The 20,736-nt window shown below is 30.8% G+C and overlaps 1 protein-coding gene across 2 annotated transcripts in view; it reads left to right on the top strand.

Annotated features, from left to right (window-relative positions):
• Hpr1 (THO complex 1-like protein Hpr1) overlaps window positions 1-20,736 on the top strand; it is a 132,535-nt gene that overhangs the window by 43,163 nt on the left and 68,636 nt on the right. For both annotated transcript variants that reach the window (XM_075369460.1, XM_075369461.1), the window contains one exon: window positions 3,007-3,108. In XM_075369460.1, coding sequence (XP_075225575.1) covers window positions 3,106-3,108 — 3 coding nt within the window. In that variant the 5' untranslated portion in view covers window positions 3,007-3,105. The remainder of the gene's footprint in view (window positions 1-3,006; window positions 3,109-20,736) is intronic.

Raw genomic sequence — 20,736 nt, 5'->3', positions numbered from 1 at the left:
TCGATCAAGCAGCTTCTACATCACAATTCATACATAATTTGTTATAAATGCATTTTATTATAACATACTGTACACTGTCTATGACGTCAGGGGATTCCCTATAGTAGCTATCAATCATTCATAATTAGTTGTTTTTTTGTATATTGGTTTAGATATACATTAGAGTAGCATTGATATTTAATTTCTACATATAATGTAAATTACAGTTTTCCCTTGCAGTCGTGATCCTAACCGTTCAGCTTGATCTTTTGATAAATTTAAATCCCTAACCAAGTCATTTATTTCTCCGTATGATATAAGATATGACTTATTGGAAGATAATTCAAAATCAGCATCACTGTTTTCTTCTTCAGTACTGCCTGATTCTTCATCGCTGCTTTCGAAGCATTCAGGTAGCTCAGGAACTGGAATAATTTCACTTTGAGGTACAGGCCTGATTGCAGATTGCAATGAAGGATATTTTACAGTATGTTTAGATTTTTAGAAATTCCAGACACACTTATTAAACAAAAGTAACAATTGGTTACGTGATCCTTTGGTTCACGCCAAATCATAGGTACACCAAATGGCAAAGCCTTCCGTGTACCTTTCAGCCATCCTCTTAAATATACAGAAAAATTAGTGTATACTATATGAGGAGCCTTGTCTTATCCTGGTCACCAATTTTACACTAAAAGTGCAAATTGTATGCTTTTTTAATTAAAAGTGTAATTTTTTTTCTATTTGATTTTACAGTAAACTCACTACGTACATAACAAAAGGTATCCACATCATTTACAAACTTTCGAAACATTATGACGCTGCACTGTTGACAAACTTAAGACAGCAATCAGACTGAAAAAAATTATTTCATTCCTAAATCCAGTGCTTAATATAAACAACACAGCTGTGTTTTCAGCTACATGTTTTGACCTGCACAGACATGATTAATCTTGTCCATTGAGGCTCATTCTTCAGTATTAGATATAATGTCATAATATGTGACTTATGATATGATCTAATTCTTTGTCTAGTATTGTTTATTTATAGCTTACAAATTATGTTAACAAAGTTAAACAATAAAAAATTAGCTAACAAAATATCATATGGGAGCTTAAAATGCTAACTATATGTTGAAAAATGAAAAAAAAAAAAAATTAGTTTATGAGTAAATTACCCTATCCCACTCTCGATTACTATGGTACAGTTGTATCAACTTTTCTTCGAAATATTCTGGGCTTGAATTATGCTCAGATTGTGAATTTTTATACGCTAATAAGTTAGTTTTTCATCATTAAAATATAGGAATAGGGTAGCTGAAATAAACCCACCGGGTTGGTCTAGTGGTGAACACGTCTTCCCAAATCAGCTGATTTGGAAGTTGAGAGTTCCAGCGTTCAAGTACTAGTAAAATCAGTTATTTTTACACGGATTTGAATACTAGATCGTGAATAACGGTGTTCTTTGGTGGTTGGGTTTCAATTAACAACACATCTCAGAAACGGTCGAACTGCGACTGTACAAGACTACAATTCATTTACACTCATACATATCATTCTCATTCATTCTCTGAAATTACCTGAAAGGTAATTGCCGGAGGCTAAAAACAGGAAAAAGAAAGAAAGGATAGCTGAAATAAAGAAAGAAAAATGTTCATATAAACACAGGTTCGAGAACGTTAGCGAGTATCGACTGGCGAAAGATTTCGCTCTGATTTCTGCGCCTTCGATAACATTTAGCCAGAATGTAATTCTTGAGAATAGAGGCAAATTTAGTGTTTTATATGAAATCTAACCTTCAAAATTTTTAAAAATTCCCGAACAGTAGGTTTTATTAATTTTCGAGAAATCTGCGGTAAAAGACATAAAAATCGGGGTCAAAAAATACATTGTTTTATGTTTGGCATAAAATAACTTTGTTAAATGAATAATAAACACATAAAGGGTTTAAAAAACTTATAGAGAATTTGATTCTGAGTAAAATGGTATAAATCAAGTCCCCACAAGTTAAGTACAATAATAAGAATCACGAAGTTTATTTTTCATTTGGAATATTTCATATGTTATAAAGTTTATTTCTTTTCGTAATAAAACACCTAGAAACAGGGTATCTATAATTGGGCTTAAGCTTATTAAAAAATCGGAATTAAAAAAACCCGAAAATGGTTTCTAAATAATTTTCTGAAGAATATTTTCAAGCCGAAATCGAAATTGGGAAATTTACAATCATTATTCAAAGACCTTTCTTCACCCCATTTCAAGTTCGAATTTCAAAAATCCAGAAATTGGTTTATTGACATGAAGATTTCACTCACCAAAAATGAGGTCGATTTCTTCATACAAATGAAAAACAACAAATTCTACAACAAAGTTCTGTAACAATACAGAGAAATTAAAAAGATAATAGGGTTTAAAAAAAAATCAAAAATCAATTTTAACCCTTGAAACTCAAAAAATCTAGAAATTGATTTTTAGTTGTTTATAATCAATCAGTTTAATTCCAGCTCACACAGCAATAGTCACTAGAAGCTTACAATTCATTAAAAGTTTGCGTTTCAACCGGAAATGCTCCACTACAACATTATATATATATGTGTGTGTGTGTGTGTTAAAGATTTTTTAAGATGAAATATATCCAGAACCTCCTTAGTCATGCCAAGAGACATAGATAAAAATTTAGTTGCGAAAGATCGGGTGGTAATTTTTTTGTTCATCCTGAACAGACAAAAACCCTCTTCTACTTTCTTTTATATACGATTAGATTTACATTCTCTGAGAGTAATGATGTTCACTAAACGACCACTCCCTGAATAAAGGGAATGGTCTATAGGACTTAATATTACCTGAATTTCAGGACTTGGAATGCTGATATGCAACAGTATATTTTATTCAGTGAAAAAGGTAACGAGAAACTAGTTCATTTTCATTCACTAATAAATCGATGTTATTCTTAACGATATTTGAATCCAAATAAGTTCCTGCGTTATAACTAAAAAAAAATCATGCTTTTATATTTTTCTTTTTTCAGATTTGTCTGGCGTTAACCGGGAAGTTCTTGAAAAATTTTACGTTGAATGAACTTTCTATGAAGAGGAAACTTACTGATGCCTTCTAGGAGAGGAAACTAATGGTACTGATCACTGTTTAACCAGCAATTTTGATTTGGGGACTTATATAAGGCTAAAGTTTTTTTGATGATAAAAATCAAACTCAGCTTATTTGCAATTATCTGTTCATCTAGGTATGTGTCTACGCTTTTATCAGAATAATATAATTACGTAAATTCTTTTCCGATACAAAACTGTTTATCCGACGTCCACCAAACTTCAGAATGTATACTCCAGGTTTTGGGAAGAGAAGCATTGCTACGTAGTAACGAGATTAAAGCCGGGTTAAAAATAGAGCCCCTAATCCTTGATTTTTTTAAGATTTTGTGATAAAAGTTTGAAATTATTGTGTGTATGTTAAGAGCAACAACCTCTTAAAAAATATGTTAGTGTTTTCTTCATATCACCTCTGATGTGGTTTATTGGAATTAAGGATTGATTCCATAATTCCAAAATAAATTCTATTAGTACTAAAAACTTGAAACATGGCAGGGTGATCCTACTGAAGAAGAAAGCTGCTACTAAGAAAAGGACTTTCCTTATACTCTGAAACATAATGAAAAGAGATTTCCAAAAATCGGAATATCTTCCCCATCACTTAAGATAAATTTCTGAATAAGTTTACGTTAGGAATATATGTTAACATGACCTTAAAAAATGTAGAGTTTTCGTTTAAAACTTTCTGTAATTTTTTTCACATCTACCTTTCTGTAAATTTTTGGCTGAACATTTATTTGTAATCCAGTTATTGGAAACTTATACTCGCTACATCATTCCCCGGGTGAACAATAGTTTTCTTTAATGAAATCTTGTTTTTAAATTAGTCTTAAAAGTGATATGATGGATAAACAATTTCTTGCAGCATCTATCTGAGCTGATTAATAGAAATTCGTTATCAATATTGTCTCGCTCCAATCTTAGATAAAAATAAACTGATATCCCAAGAAATTGTTGATAGGATGAGCAACCCCACAATCTGAAGGAGCTTGAACCATCAGAAGGTAAGTCGTTCAAGGCTAAAGGTTTTATAATTCTCATTCTACAGTTTTTCTGTGGGTAAATTCCTTTCTCACTGCCCCTCTTTTCCGTTACGCTTTATCTTTTTTTCCTGCGTTTTTTTTTTTTATACAAATCTTAGCTAGATCAAAATCCGAAGATTTTGTGTTAGTTTAGCACGGATCTGTGCTAAGGGACAACCATCCCAATCCCGTAGGGGAAGACACCCGTCTTGTGACACTTCCAGTCCCCACAACCCCCCCCCCCCAACCACCACCACCGTTCATTGCCCGGGACAACCAATAGGCTCTGTGAGAAACAGACTGGGTACTATTTATCTGATTTCTGTGTAAGCGTCTTTTTTTTTCTGAAGTGCTTGTTGAGTAAAGCCGGATTTTCTATTCCTTTTTAATAAATATACTTGTACTTGCATTATACAATCTCGATAATGGTGAAATGCGTTATTTGCAGAAAAAAAGAAAACTAGTTCGAAGAAATAAGAGAAACGATGGTGTATTAATTGTATGGAATGTTTTACATCGACGATTAGAAGAATGTGCTCTAAACATTTATATTTGGTAATATACGGAGAAGCCTCATTTTCGAGAGGGATTTGGACAGTTCAGTCCAGTCGGATATACTAGCCCACCGGGATGGTCTAGTGGTAAACCCGACATCGCAAATCAGCTGATTTCAAAGTCGAGAGTTCTAAGATTTAAATCCTAGGAAAGCCAGTTAATTTTGTACGGATTTGAATACTAGATCGTAGATATCGGTGTTCTTTGGTGGTTGAGTTTCAGTTAACCATACATCTCAGGATCGGTTGACCTGAGACTGTAAAGACTACACTTCATTTACATTCATACACATCATCCTATTTCATCTTCTGAAGCAATACCTTACGGTGGTACCGGAGGCTAAACGGGAAAAAAGAGGATACTTCTTCATATCAGAGAAATCCAAGAATATGAGAGATTTTTTTCTTTATGAACCTTGGATTTTGAATTTCAGGAGAAAAAATAAGTTATTGTAACAAAAATTAAATTAATCAGTACAAAAATTTTTATTTGTGTACTGTCCCGACTAAGTAATGTATTCCGATCTTTCAATGGATTTTGTGGGCGAAATGAGTTTGAGATTATTTCTGGACTGGTTGTTTTTACGTACTGCGATTCCTAAAATAAAGTAAATAATTCTTCATCACCACACTTTTTACTTTTCTTTGATCCCTTCTGCCCCCATTATCGACTCTGATTGTTGGTGGATCTTTTTAGGTCCTCCAAGTAGTTATCTTTGTTCCTATCTGATAGGAGCTGTCGGCCAAACTTATCGGATAAAAGTAAACCCGAGTTTCCGAATTCTTCCTAAATAAAAATACTAATAAATCTAACGGTATAAACAGAGACTTTAACAATAAATGAACTAGATAATTTCAATGGTTATTTGCAGAAAGAATAAGAATTTAGTCCTTACAGTAGAGACCAAATAACGTAGTTATTTTTTTAATTTAAGTTATACATAGTATTAAAAATCCCTATGAACCAGGAATGTTGATCAAGTGAGATGGGCTGTAAATAAAAAATAATTTAATAACTCTGAGAACTGGAACTTTACGGGAATGTTCCCTAAGGCATTAATTTTGAGTTAATTGGATATAAAAACTATTTTTTTTATTTTACTACTTTATGTAATTACAAATGAGTAAACCTATATTTAATGTTAGATGCTTTAGTAATTTTAAAATAAAACAACATAACCTACACGTTAGAATATCTTATTTAATATTCACTAGTCGAATTGGAATTTTAATTTGACCGTACTAGTTTTTAAATTTCAAAAAGACACGCCTATTTCACCTTGTCTACAAAATATTTCGTCTATCCTATTCTTTGCTTTTAAAAATAAAATTAAAACAAAAACTGTTGTGGGAAATATGGTTAGTGGTTGCTCTAGATCGGTATAGGTTGTTATTGTGCATTAATAAGAGGAGTTAATTGTATTTTATATAGACTAGTAGACAGCCAAGAATATATATTTATAACCCTCGTGTTTAGCTTACACAGATATACTGGTGTCGTGTATATAAGATAAGGAGAGGGCCGTTTATAATATAAATACCGGTTCAATTCCTGGAACAGAGATGTATCCCCGCAGGCGAAAAATTGTTGTATAGCCGTGAGAATCTATATATTAAATAGCTATAACATCCCTGTATATAACTATAAGGCGTAGGACCTGTATCAAAGTTATATAGTGCAATACGATTGGACAGGCTATTTGCTGCCTGTTCGCTCGTTCTCTCCCTTGGCATAAAAATCAGATACAGTATATATAGGTATTCGAGTAATACTTAAATGCATATCGCTTGGATGTAGGTTATCGTTATGACGGTACAAAATTATAATAAAAGAATTTAAAGGTTGGAATTCCATGCATTCCTCTACAACAGTGGATAATTTATTCTGTACTGCTGTTATGTACCACCTCTTACCGCCTGCTTACTTTGTAACTCATCCTTCTGCATTCAATAGTGATCAGGCTTGTATTATTACTGCGGTGTAAATACGGTCTTTTTTTATTTCTCCTGCCTAACCATCTTATCCTTAATTAAAATAATTTATAAAATGCTGACAACACAGTTGTAGGACTTTCCCGTCATACTTCTTTTTTTTCTGATGCACGGCTTACACATACAAATTAAATTAAATAGTTATCATTTTATTTAAATATAATATCTTTTTGTTAATTTAATTCAATAATTCTAAATAAAGCACGCGTGCATTCCGTATTTCATAACCCACTTAGCCGCTAGTTTATTTAGATAATTTTTTGGGGTGGATGCAGGCTTTGCAAACATTTTTTTGGAAGTATTTTTGTTTTCAAATGTGCTTAAGAAAAATAACACCTTAATTAGGAGAAATCTCAAAATACTGAGGGTGACCTTGCTGTAGAGCCTCGCCCCAGCTTTACCCGCTGGACTTTTTAAGTTGAAAATTTAACGGCATCAATGCCCCATAAATAGAAGTAATCTAATTAAGTTTGATCAAAATCGGTCCAGTAGTTCTGGAGATATAAGAGTGGAAGACCAAATATACACACACCTACATACAACATCCGGAAAATTTCCATCCGATTTTTGTGATTTTTGGGTTCCTTAGGTGTCAAAACGTCAAGATTGGTGAAAATCGTATATGCCCAAATTGGACCGATTACTTGTACAATAGCTCTACTATAGTGCTAGAGAGTAAGTAAAAATGTGGCTAGTTAAATATCTTATTGTTTCAAATTTTCCTTAAATTAATTAAATTTTTTGCGAAGAAATTATTATTATTTTTTATTTTTTGAAGCGAAGCTTCTTATCGCAGGCTTCGGATGGAGAGTCATCTGAGAAGAAACGAGCGCCACGAAAAAGCATCACGCGATAGCTAATTCCCCCACTATGCACACCGCGTGCTAAATATAGATTCTAATACGCATGTTCGGTAAGCGCTCTCATTCTCTCTCACTCTCTCTCTGTCTCTCTCACGCACACTTATACATGGCTTATGCGAATACGCGTGAAATAAATATGTAAATAGATATCTTTTATAATAAGTGTATTTCATTGTTTGTTCATATTAATTATAATTAATAAAATTTATCGTTAGAGTATATTGCGTATAAGTTATTTTACACCATTAAAATAATTCATATAATATTGCGTAAGAAGCTTCGCTTCCGTCGAGTGTCCACGCATAACGGCTAATTGTCAACCAATTTTCAAAAATAAAATGTCATCTTGTTCAAAATAAAAGGCTTAATATTTTTGTAAATAACATAAATTTTGATAAAACTAATATTTATGGAGATATTACGGATTAAAAAGTAAACATGGCAGCCATTTTGTAATTTGCGAAGGTATTTAAGTCCGGATTTTTAAATTTAAAAAATTTATTATCAAGACGCTAACCAGAACGTGATTCCTCTATTCGCACTTGAGATATAAATTTTTATATAAAAATAACAAATTGGTGGGCAGAGGGAGAACGAAGGAGAAATTGTCATTTTTCCTAAGGATATTTTTTGTTTAGTTTTACAAGTAGAATCCGAAGAAGTATAGCCAGCTCACCATTTTAGAAACACTCTGTATAACGGTCCATCTAAGATCCACTAAAAAGACAATCGACAATTTGTTCTATTTTATATATTAATTATATTTACAATAAACTTGAAACTGTATTGGTCATGCCAGGAAACGTCACATACAAGTAAGGAAAAATATTAATGAGATTTCTCTCTCTCTCTCTCTCTCTCTTACAAATTCATTGTAAGGAATGTAAATATTTTAAATACATTGCTCAAGATAATCATGAACGAAAACGATAAAGTTCTCCTTTATAGCTTTCAGGGGGATGTTGCAGATTATTAAACTGTTTTACGTACATTTAGTAGGCTCTGTGCATATAGCTCTCTCGTAGCCAAACTATATAAGCATGTTTTTTTTTTTTTGTTACAGTCAAAACAAAATCAATTTGCTGTATCATTTCACAGAAAGTAACCTAGATGTCTCCTCTTCTTTAAGTACTTTACATTAGAAACTGTAAGAAAGGTAGAACAAATAAGTTGTTCCTTTTTATGAAATGAAACGGTAATGAAAATAAAAATAATGTAAAAATGAATTTGTAAATCATTTAATAAGTCCGAGCTTTTTATTAAAATTTTTAATTCGTTAAATAGAAATAAAAAGTGTGATGATTAATTTTTAAAAAGGCTGTATTTGTTATAATAATCCCGGTTATTAATTGTTTAGATAATTATTAAAATTACTGACAACCATAATTTAATTCGGCCCTGCCACTAAATACTAAATATCTGTTGAACTTTTCCGGTATTGCAAACTGACTTTCACTTTTATTTATGAATAAAATTTAATTTTTATATAATATCCTAACAGGCTAATGAATTAATACATTCTTTATGGTACAACAGAAAAAAAGATTTTTTTTTATAATCTTGATTTTAATTTAAAATTAAAAGAAATTAGTGGTTAATGAGGGTGTTCCTGATGATACGTTAAAAAGTTGGGCTATTTAAAACACATTAAATATTCTCTATCAGGCGATGCGGTTAAGCATATTGTTACTATCTTTGAAATCTGTTTGAGGTTTAGAAACGAGTTTGGCGGCAAGTGTACGGTGACTCATCTCAACTACTGAAGGTTCAACAGAAACAACTAAGTGGGAGAACTTTCATTCATATGTTTTTCCCGCCATGACTCATTCACTATTCATTGTTGCCGAATCGCCCGTAGCATAACAATTCAACCGCTTTTTTTTAGTTCACAGCTTCACGCTTTATTATTCACGGTTGTATTCTTTTCTTTTGTAATAATTATTAGTAAATATTATATCTTAATATGATTATGAATTAAATTCGTAGCATTTAATTTGTTATTTTTCTTGTAAAAGTGTTTTAGTTATTTTTCATCCGTTTTAAGAATAAAAATATAAATTATTTTCGCTTAAGATTATATATAATAGTGATTATTTTGCGAATTGTATAATAGTTACGAAAATATTTTCGGAAATCATATTCCAAGTAATAAAAAAGAATGTGTTATTTTTACATATACTATTGAAAAACATATTGTCAAATTTATTTATGAGTTTGAAGTACATTCCATCGAATCCAAATTTCAAGTTTCTATCGGTTTCTAAAATGAAAAATTAAAGAATAAGATTCATCAACTCTTTAAATATAATAATAAAGAAAATATTTTGTTATATATATTATAAAAAAGAAGAATCTTTTTTAATAAACCTTGATTAAATTAATTAATAATTAACATGAAATGTAGAGTAAAAATAAAGTTTAGTTTTACGTCAGCTGTACTAGTGAGTCTATCGATTAATTTTACTGTAGCACACTAGCTGACTCTAATTTGTACTCACCCAGATTATAAAAAAAACCGTCGTTACTACGATTTCAATTCTTGTTTGTTATTCTGAAAGAAAAACCTCAGCAAAAGTCCCAAAAAATATTTATTGATTTTCTTTAATTTTCTCAGCAAATTACAAGAAAATGTATCGACGTCAGGGTACCAGATATATTTAAAGTTTTAAAACGTTTCATTAAAACTTTATTATTAATATTATGCGTATTAATTTCACCCTATTTTTTTTTTCGTAAACGAGTAAATACCTGAAGGTTTATCGTGTGAAGAGGGAAACAAAGAAAATATTTTAAATTAAGACAAAGCCTTATATTACAACCAAGGTTAAACTAAATTTACCCGGGAGGTTTATTAAAACTGGTTATTGCTACTCTTCTGTAATCTGTGTACAGGCGATACATACTAGATGAATATCTAGTGCCGGTCTCCGTGGCGCGAGTGGTAGTGTCTCGGGTTTTCATCCGGAGGTCCCGGTCAGACATGGCATTTTCACACGCTACAAAATTGTCATTTCATCTCATCCTCTGACGTAATACCTAACGGTGGTCCTGGAGGCAAAAAAGATAAGTATCTAGTCTACAGTTTTTTATCGTTGTAATTCTTATTGACAATTTTAAGAGTAAATTTCCTTATACTCTATTGCCAGAGGGTTGTACTTGGTTATTTTATCTGTTTCAGCTTTATTAATAATTGTGATCAGATGGGTGAGTCACATCAATGAGAAGAGCAGTCTTTTCTCTAATGTTGTGGAGAACCATATCTGGCTTATTCGCAGCAATAAATTTATCAGTATGTACGGGAAAATCATAGTATAGTCTATAGTGCTCATTTTCCAACATAGATCTGGTCTTATGCCGGCCTCCGTGGCGCGAGTGGTAGTGTCTCGGCCCGGATTCGAATCCCGGTCAGGCATGGCTCTTCCACACTACAAAAATTTTCATTCATCTTATCTTCTGAAGCAATACCTAACGGTGATGCGAGGTAAAATAAAGGTCTGTCCTTAATAACATTATTGATGCTCTCTGTCATCTAATATACGAGTCCTAATTTCAACGCCAAAGCCTGATGAATAACGTTTACTGTAAGATCGTGGCGATGCAGATATTCCGTGTTAGTCAGATTGGAGCACCCAGTTATCAAATAATCAACTGTCTCTGATGTTTGGTGGCACATCCTGCATCCATCACTGATGTCCTGATTTTCGATGAACTTTTTTAATTGTTCGTCGCAACGACGTGATCCTGAATGGCGTGGATAAACCCTTCAGTTTCTCCAAATAGAAACTCATCCCTCAGCCAACGCGTAGATGCATCCTTATCAGCATTTTCTAGAGAATGGGGAAATCTACGGTGGAGTGCCTTAGACTTCAATGCTTGGATCATACCGCTGGTTGTAATGATGCTGTGGTAGAAATTGGCATCATTCAGTTTTAGAGGGAAGTAACCCTTGTCAGATGGAACTATTATTTTGTGCAATGATGATTTTTCAGATCTGGAGAGAAAATATCTCTTCAGTGATGCAATTTTTACAATGTGACTTCAGGTTGAGGAAGCCTTTCAATCTTCTTTCCGAGAGATATGACTCGGACCAACTACGTGGTGCCGAGTCATAGGCCTTCTGATAATCTATCCATCCAACTAACAGATCCCTCTTCCTTCTCTTTGCCTCGTCCTCTTTTCCCTGTTTAGCCACCGGTAACTACCGCTTAGATAATTCTTCAGAGGATGAATGAGGATGATATGTATGAGTGTAAATGAAGTGTGTAGTCTTGTACATTCTCAGTTCGACCATTCCTGAGATGTCTGGTTAATTGAAACCCAACCACCAAAGAACACCGGTATCTACGATCTAGTATTCAAATCCATGTAAAAATAACTGGCTTTACTAAGACTTGAACGCTGTAACTCTCGACTTCCAAATCAGCTGATTTGGGAAGACGCGTTAACCACTAGACCAACCCGGTGGGTTCCTTCTCTTTACCTGCTCCCTTATTATCTAAACGCCCTTTCGATCCTCAGGTAGCGGCCGTTTCCTTAAATTATACTTTTTCAAAGATTCCATCATAAAATGGAGGGGACTTTTATATCTACGGCCAAGTCTCGAAGGGAGACAAGGCACCCTCTGCTCTGCTTCTCCGATTAGTCGCCTCTTAGAACAGGATGCCGTGGTACTATTCTCCAGGTGATCCCGGTACCAAACAGGTTTTTTATTGTTATTAATTTGTCTTGTTTTACTTATGTTCTTAACTTATAAATTGTAATTATATAAACATTTTCAATCTCTCAATAACATGACAATATGTATATATTAGACCCACCGGGTTGGTCTAGTGGTGAACGCGTCTTCCCAAATCAGCAGATTTGGAAGTCGAGAGTTCCAGCGTTCAAGTCCTAGTAAAGCCAGCAATTTTTACACGGACTTGAATACTAGATCGTGGATACCGGTGTTCTTTGGTGGTTGGGTTTCAATTAACCACACATCTCAGGTATGGTCGAACTGAGAATGTACAAGCCTACACTTCATTCACACTCATACATATCATCCTCATTCATCCTCTGAAGAATTATCTAAACGGTAGTTACCGGAGGCTAAAGAGGAAAAGAAAGAAAAAGAAAGAAAGAAATATGTGTATATTAAAATTGTTTGCAATCAACAAATTTTTAAATTGATGACAGAATGTCATCTAATGATTTTGGAAATATATTTTAAGTTTAGATTTTTAAAAAAAATTATATATACTTCTTTTATTCAGTGAATAGCTTTCATAATTTATAATATAAACAGACATTATGTTTTATAAAACTTTCCATTGACACTAACATAAAAGAACAATTAATAAATATGTTACACAGAACTGTGAATTTAAGAAATTTTTTTTTTTTTTTAGGTGATGTAATCAGATAGTTAATAATATTAATTATATAATTATAATTCCCTCCCATTCCTACCGTTTTTTCATAAAGGTACCAATAAAAGATGGTAATTTACATCAAATATGATTAGTACAATACGGGTATATAAAAAAAACGATCAGTTAATACAATAGATCGTTCATAAATAGGGTATAATGAATCAATAGAATTTTATTTTGTAAATTTTAAACACGTTATGCAGCACACGAAAAATGTCCTTGATTATTTCAATGACAAAAAAGGAACTAATAAAATTATGCCGTTAAGGTCATAATTTGGTGAATAATTTTATACGATTGCAAAATCGTTATGTATGATTCATAATACAAAAACAGCCTTTCTTTGATGGATATCCTGTTAATAATAATTACTCTTATAACAAACATGATTCCAAGAAATTTAATTTAATCGTTGCTAAAATATTATTCGTGTAGGCCGAAAAAAAAACGTGGCTCATTAAGCATGTGGCTCCTAACAGAAACATATGGTTATTCATCAGATTAATCATATTTATTTTTCGTCTACAATATTAATATTTTCTCGCAATCACCAAATATTGTATGAAAGTATATATACCGAATAGTGACTATGTTGGTAGATTATTTTACATAGTCCAATATATTATTATTTAAAACTAAGTTCTGAAATGTATTTGACGAATTCCTGACATACAGCTCGAATACCAGATTCAAGAGAGGGTGATAAATCTTTTATTTGCTACTAAAAAAAAGGGCACATTTTTGTGTATTCTTTAGAAAGGAGGCCACTGCTGTTGGAAATGATGTTCATAAAAACAAAAACAAAAAAATGGTCGGTGTGTAGAATACAAATTTTTTATTTATTTGGTCAAATTTTTTTTTTTATTGTTACGATCTCCAATATACTATAAATATGTACATACGAATCTGGCTGAACTGTTCAAATGCATTCTTTTACACGCTACGGATAGGTGAGCGTGTATTTAAATTAGTGATGCTCTCATCTTGGGTGTAGATTGAGAGATAGAGTATAGACTTGGTTAGGATATAGCGGATTCCCTTGAAGGAAGTCTGATGTACTTCTTTGAGTGAGGTTGACTTTCGTTTTGAGCTACTAAGATCTTGGATACTGAAGTTCTTTGGGGGTTGGGTTTTAATTAACTACACATCTCAGGAATGATTGATCTGAGATTTTAAAAGACTACACTCTTAATTTACATTCATACATATCATCCTCATTCATCCAGAGGATGAATGAAGAACCACCGGACGGTCCGGAGGCTAAACAGTAAAAGAGATATTTGTGAGATTTGTTGGGAGCGCCTGGCTGTATATACTCACGCGCGTGCGTGTGTGTGAAAATAAACTTTGAGTTAGGCGTTCATAGGAAAAAGCCGAATTGAGTTTCTTAATAGATCATAAGTTAATAAAATTTATAATTCAAAATTACAATCTGACAAAATAAAAATAAAAAATCTTGCAGGAGGTTTCCAGATTTCATCAAGGTATCCAGAAGGATAGTCAGAAGGTTATTATTGATGCAGTATCGAATTGCTAAAATAAAAAAAAATAAAGCCGCTCGCAGACTGTTCGTAGAAACTAAGGAAGGATTCAAATCGACTGATACTTTTTTGTTTAAAAAAATTTCATTTTTCATATAAAGTTCATATAGGTTTCATGTTGACGTCTAGAATTATTATTTTTTTTTAATTGGAATGATTAAAATAAATGCTTTATTTAAAGTTGTTCACATATTTTATCAAATATGGTGCAACTATTTCTTTTTTATTCTTAGCAAAATTACTGAATAAAATTGAAAGTAATGCTCCACTGAAGAAAAATTTACATAGCTGATTACGTTTCTTGCACTATTTCGGTATACGTTTTGAAAGTGAAAGTAACGATTTTTTTTTTTTAATGAAAAGCCTCCTAAGACTTTTTCACTAAAAAGGTGACTTTGCACAAAATTATTTGAAAAACCTTTTTTGATGTAAATGTTGGTAATATCATAAATCAAAACGCGTTTCCTAATTGAAAAATTGAATAAGAATTGATTTGTTATATCTTAAAAGTGCTTTAAATAAATGTACCTTTAAATTTTAAATGTACGCTATTAAATAAAAAATAAGCAAATTTTTCGAGTTCTCTATAAAACGTTTTATGAATTTGCACTGATTATTCTAAACCTCAAAGGTTAAAAATTTTTCGTCGTATTTAATATTCTTATGAATTTTATTATATATAGATTTTGTGTTTTGTGTATTCATTCAGATGCAGTTCATAATAAAAAATGATTTTCAAAAATGATTTTATCTATGGATAATACAAATTTCTTTATTACCTTAAAATATTGTGTTTAAATGACTCTTTTCTCATAATCGTCAAATAAAACGATTATATTTTCCGTACATGAATAATTTACATTGGATGAAAAAAATCGTATTAAGAAGAGATAAGAGGAGAAAGGAAGAAAAACATAAAGATCATCGTTTTTAGTTTTACAGGATGTGAGAAAATAAAAGAGGTTAACGAAAGCAGTGTAACATTAAGAAAACTTAAACTTAATACGGAACAGTCTACTATAACATATAACATCCTGCTTTCCTGGTATTAAGACCGCTTTATGTACAACATCGACAACGATGTACGGCGATATTTTCAACTTCGCAACGTCGCTCACATCGTTCTTCATGTCTGCTATCTCTCTTTTCATCTCTCTCTCTGACTTTCTTCCTCCATCATACTACATGTTTGTTTAAGTTATTAATTTTGTATGAGAAATAACTGAACAAAAATATAAAAAAAGGTTTTTTTTACTTATTTAAAACATAATCATTTGATAAATAAATAAAAAGAATAAACAATCTCCATAAATTTTTTTAATGAGACTAGTAATCTTGAAATATTGAGTTTTTGTACATCATATGTGCACTGCATCACACGCACTATCTATTAAACTCCAGTCATCCCCAAGGAAAATGAAATGAAGGTTCAGAAAAATGTATCTCCTTTTTTCAGAACAGTGAACTAAAAATTAAATGTTTTTGTCATAAAATTATGTCAGATTTGCATTTAATAGAAATGAATTGGGTCACACAGAATTCAGTATAAACTGATTTTTTTCCATTCATTTTTTGCATCAGATTTCCTAAGAGTTGTTGCAAAGGATTTTTACATATTATTTTAAATAAACTTTAAACTGACAGTGTTCAAACTTTGCCAAATTTTTATTTACCTTGTGGCCTAATGGCCGATGTTATAAAAATTTCTAGAATTTGTATTTCTGAGATATTAATCATTAGGATCATTAAACAGCAGTACAGAGTTATATCTAAATTAATGCACTTAACTTTATTTTACTTCGGTAATTTAATGAGATTGGATTATAAACACATGCTGGTCTCTTACTTGTAAAACATTCTTTTCTTTTAAAGTTGCTACTTATTGGAGGTTAGCTGAATTTTTAAAGTGCTGGTCTGAGCATGTACACTTGTTACTAAATGCCGGCAAGCCCATTTAAGTCCACAATATTTAGTATAATATTAAAAATAGATTATATGACAGAAGGTAATCAACATTTAGTCTACCAGACTTCCCTTCCCTACCAGTCCACTTAAACAGAAAGTTACCCCCAGCCCAGACAAATGTTATTTAATTTTTTCTATAATTATAATTGTGATAATTCCATATTTTTTTTTTTATGTTTTTGTGTGTCCAAATTTGGCACACATGGACTTAGAATCTTAGAATATTTCATCTTCTAGACTGGTGTGTGTCCATATATAGACACAAGTATTATTTTATGATTTTAGTACATATAATTAATTATACATTAACTTATTTACATAAAAAACATTTTTTTTTATTACAGCTGAATTTAAATAATAAACCATATATTCTTTAATAAATCAAAGGAAGTACTTAATTGTAAAAAAAGAAAAACTTATGAATATTGATTGTAGCAATGTCCCAGAAATTAAATGTATGAACACAATAATATGTGTGTGAACACAATAATAACAATTTCAATCACTACCTATTACAGACTTTTCGAAGAAAAGTACAATATTACTTTAGGTAACTTGATGCATGTGTAGGGTCTACTCATTAATCGAACATATGTAATACATTGTACTCTGAAACAGTGTGTTTCTGACTGTGAAACAGTAAGGATGTTGGAAATAAAACATCAGTCTGCTTGCACAGAACTATGCAAGAATTTTTTTTTTATTGTAGTGAGAAAAATATATTGTAAATTGAAAAAACATTCATCACACTTACTTTTTTATCATGATATCCAGGATAGTTTATGTGTACATGGCACAGCATCCTCTTTGTTTAATATTTGTTAATCTATGCTCACCCTGCTCAACAATCTTTTTATTCCAATACCTATAAGACATAAAACCAACAATTTCCCTAAATTTTGTTATGCCAACTTTTTTCATGTTACATATTTATAGGTGATTATTTTGTATTGATGATGCAAGTGTTTAAAAGAAGCTCAAATGCTATTCTTTCTTACCATTTTATACTTCTTCTGAGTGGTGTGCCATAAGAAGAAAGTTGATCTGAGAGATCAATGAATGTTTTTGAGTGGTTATATTCCACAGTACTGTTTGTGGTTTTTGAATAATTTTTCCATGTGAATAAATAATATGTTACATTACTGCCAACCAAACCCAATGAAATTTCTTTATTGTTTCCTTATTACTATAACCCAGTATATGTTTATGCATTAAATTTGCATTGATTGGTCTATGCGCAGAATGTGAACACAGATGAAGAGTTACTTTGAGTCATTACATTACATTATGCCCATAACTTGTATGCATGGGCTTGGGGGGAATACTCTGCATATCCATTGGTGAACAAAGGCTGTGGGAAAAATTATTTGTCCAAATATTATATACATGATAACCAGTGTTAATAAAATATTAACAGATAGGAAACAATGAACATTTTTTTTTTTTTTAATTTATTGTGTAGGTATTAATAGTAGTAATATTAAACATTTGAGTGAATTTGTAAGCAAAAATATGTTTTAAACAAAGAAATTTTTATTTTAAATTTGAAAATTAATGCTTGATTAATTACTGATTAACCCAATACTGGTTTTTTTTATACAATGCACACTTTACATTGTAATGCATAAGCAAAGACGAAAGTTATTCAGAGATTGATAACAATACTCAAAAATGTTTACAAAGATTTAATATTTACAATCATAATTCTAAATCATATATATATATATATATATATATATATATATATATATTATACATATAATTTATATATGTGGAATAATTTACCAAAAATATATTAACAAAACAGTATAATTAACATCAATTTATCTTGATAGACATTTAATGTGCTTGTAATTTAAGATTGTTAAAATAAAAACCTTGTAAACCTATGAAAAATTATTTAAAAAAAATTTAATTGTTACTCTAGGTGCATTGCTACAAAACTGTATCTATTTAACTGGTCTAATAAATCAGTATTCACAATTCAGTAACCAAGGTGTACCTGAGATATGGAGCCATCAGATTTTGAGTAGTGCAGTTTACAATATCACTTGTTTTTAAAACCTTTGTCATCAATAATTTTTGAAAAATGTTTTTTAATGAAAAGTAAATTGTAAAAAAAAGAAAAATAAGCATGTCTCATCCTTTTTCAAGAGGAAATAAATATAAGTAGTGTTTTTATAATCTCTTATTAGAAATATTAATGGTTTCTAAATGTTATTCATAGTTTTACTGTACATACAAGGCAGGTCTAGTTGTGAATATAAAACACCTTTTTGATCGTTAAAAAAAAATTAATTCAAAAGACTTCAAAGAAGACTAAAAAATTCTTAAAGGAATATGTTATCTTATTAATCTAATTTTGTTAAAATTATAAATAAAATGACTTCCTTTAAAAATATAATTATGTATCTACAAAATCTTTTAAAAACTATTATATGTCCTTTCAGTTAGTGAAATTACAGGTAACATTTTAATACTGTACAGAAAAGGAAGCTACAGCTCTAAAAAGATCTTCTGCAAGTAAAATTCTAGATATTTTGTAATTAAATCATTTTGTATCTTTTAAAAATCCTTTCTTTTGATCTGGTCAATCTGAGAGGCAAACACACTGTAGAGATGGGCTACACTGTATACTAAACCATAAGTGATTTTCAGTTCTTTGTGATAAGTTAAAACCTGATGATTCTGCAACACATCGAATGTTTCAGGAAAAATAATCCCAAAAATTGAAGGGTGTAAACATAAATGCGGACAGCAAACACCACATTTAATACACTACAAGATTTATACAATATTAGTTTCCATGTAGTCATTTATAACATATTTTAAGTGGTCATTAGTGACTAATAACCACTTAAAATCTATAGATAAAAATAAACTGACTATAAATATTAAAGCCTTACTGAGAAACTTGCATTGTTTACAGCAAGGTCATCTCATTTATAGTCTACAGTTTTTTGCTTTTTTTATGTTTTATCTGATTGCTTTTGTTTTTTAAATAAAGGATGTTGTTTTATCTATTTGTTTTTCTTTATATTTTTTGTTTTTACTAGAAACTTATTTCCTTTATATCTATTGATGATGATTGTTTACAAACTGAAACTCACATCATTAGAGTTTTTTTTATAAGTAATCATTTAGTGTTTATTTTGTGATTTCTTATTTAAATAAATATTTAGCTTATTTATTTATATTTGGCAGTATTGTTAATTTAGAAAAAATAGACATTAGATCAGGCCATAACTTCCACAGTTAATACCTTAAGAGTAAATTTGATAAAGGAAAAATAAATATTATTATGTAATTGATGTATTACATGAATCAACATGATGAAATCAGGTTTAGACTTGTATCAATTACCTTTTAATTTTGAATTATGTTCATCAATGGTATTTACAAGAGTATTTAGTTCCAGGAATATAAAAACTGAGACGTAATCAAATTAATACTTTTTTTAAGTTTATATGTATTGTAGTTGATAATGATTGATAAACTTTTCAATTTTTAAAGTAATCTAGCTTAACATTTTTTTCACATTTTTAAAAATAACAGAAAAATTCTCTTCAATGATTACTTTTATTTTGGGCAAAATGCAATTGTAAACCAATCTAGGAATGACAATGTTACTACTATACCTTTATTTATAAAATGGTCTATTCAGATCCTCAAGGTTTATTTTTTAAACAACAGTTTCGATTTAAAGCCCTATTTGTTATTTGTATAAATCATATCAACATATATATATATATATATCTCTGTTGTAGGGTTGTGTATGTTATATAATTATGGTTTTTTATATATATTTCTTCAATCAATTTTCCAGCTGCTGGCAGGTCTAGGTGTGTGTTTATAGGCAAATTCAATTACTGTTATCAGTTTGCCAGGTCTGATGTAGCCACAGTGTAAGTGCAAATGTACTGGTAATCACATAGTCTGGAACAGACTCAGGTCCACCACTCCTGAGATGTGTAGTTAATTGAAACCCAACCACCAAAGAACACTGGTATCCAAAGTCTAGCATTCAAATCTATTGAATGCTAGACTTTGGATACCAGTTTTGATCAGGATTCAAAACTTGAAGCTGATTTAAAAATCAGCTAATTTTCCATTGACAAGTTTAACCACTTGACTAATCAGGTGAGTTATTTATGTGTGTGTATATATATATATATATATATATATATATATATATATATATACATACACATATACTGTATGTGTATGTTATATATATATATATACACACACACACACACACACAGTAGCATGCAAATTAATCTAAATACAAGGAAGTTTATGTTTA

This window comes from Lycorma delicatula, chromosome 6, assembly GCF_047948215.1.
Source record: "Lycorma delicatula isolate Av1 chromosome 6, ASM4794821v1, whole genome shotgun sequence".
Taxonomy (NCBI): Eukaryota; Metazoa; Arthropoda; class Insecta; order Hemiptera; family Fulgoridae; genus Lycorma; species Lycorma delicatula.
The sequence above is the reverse complement of the archived record's forward strand: the minus strand, read 5'-3'. Positions and strand labels throughout refer to the sequence as shown.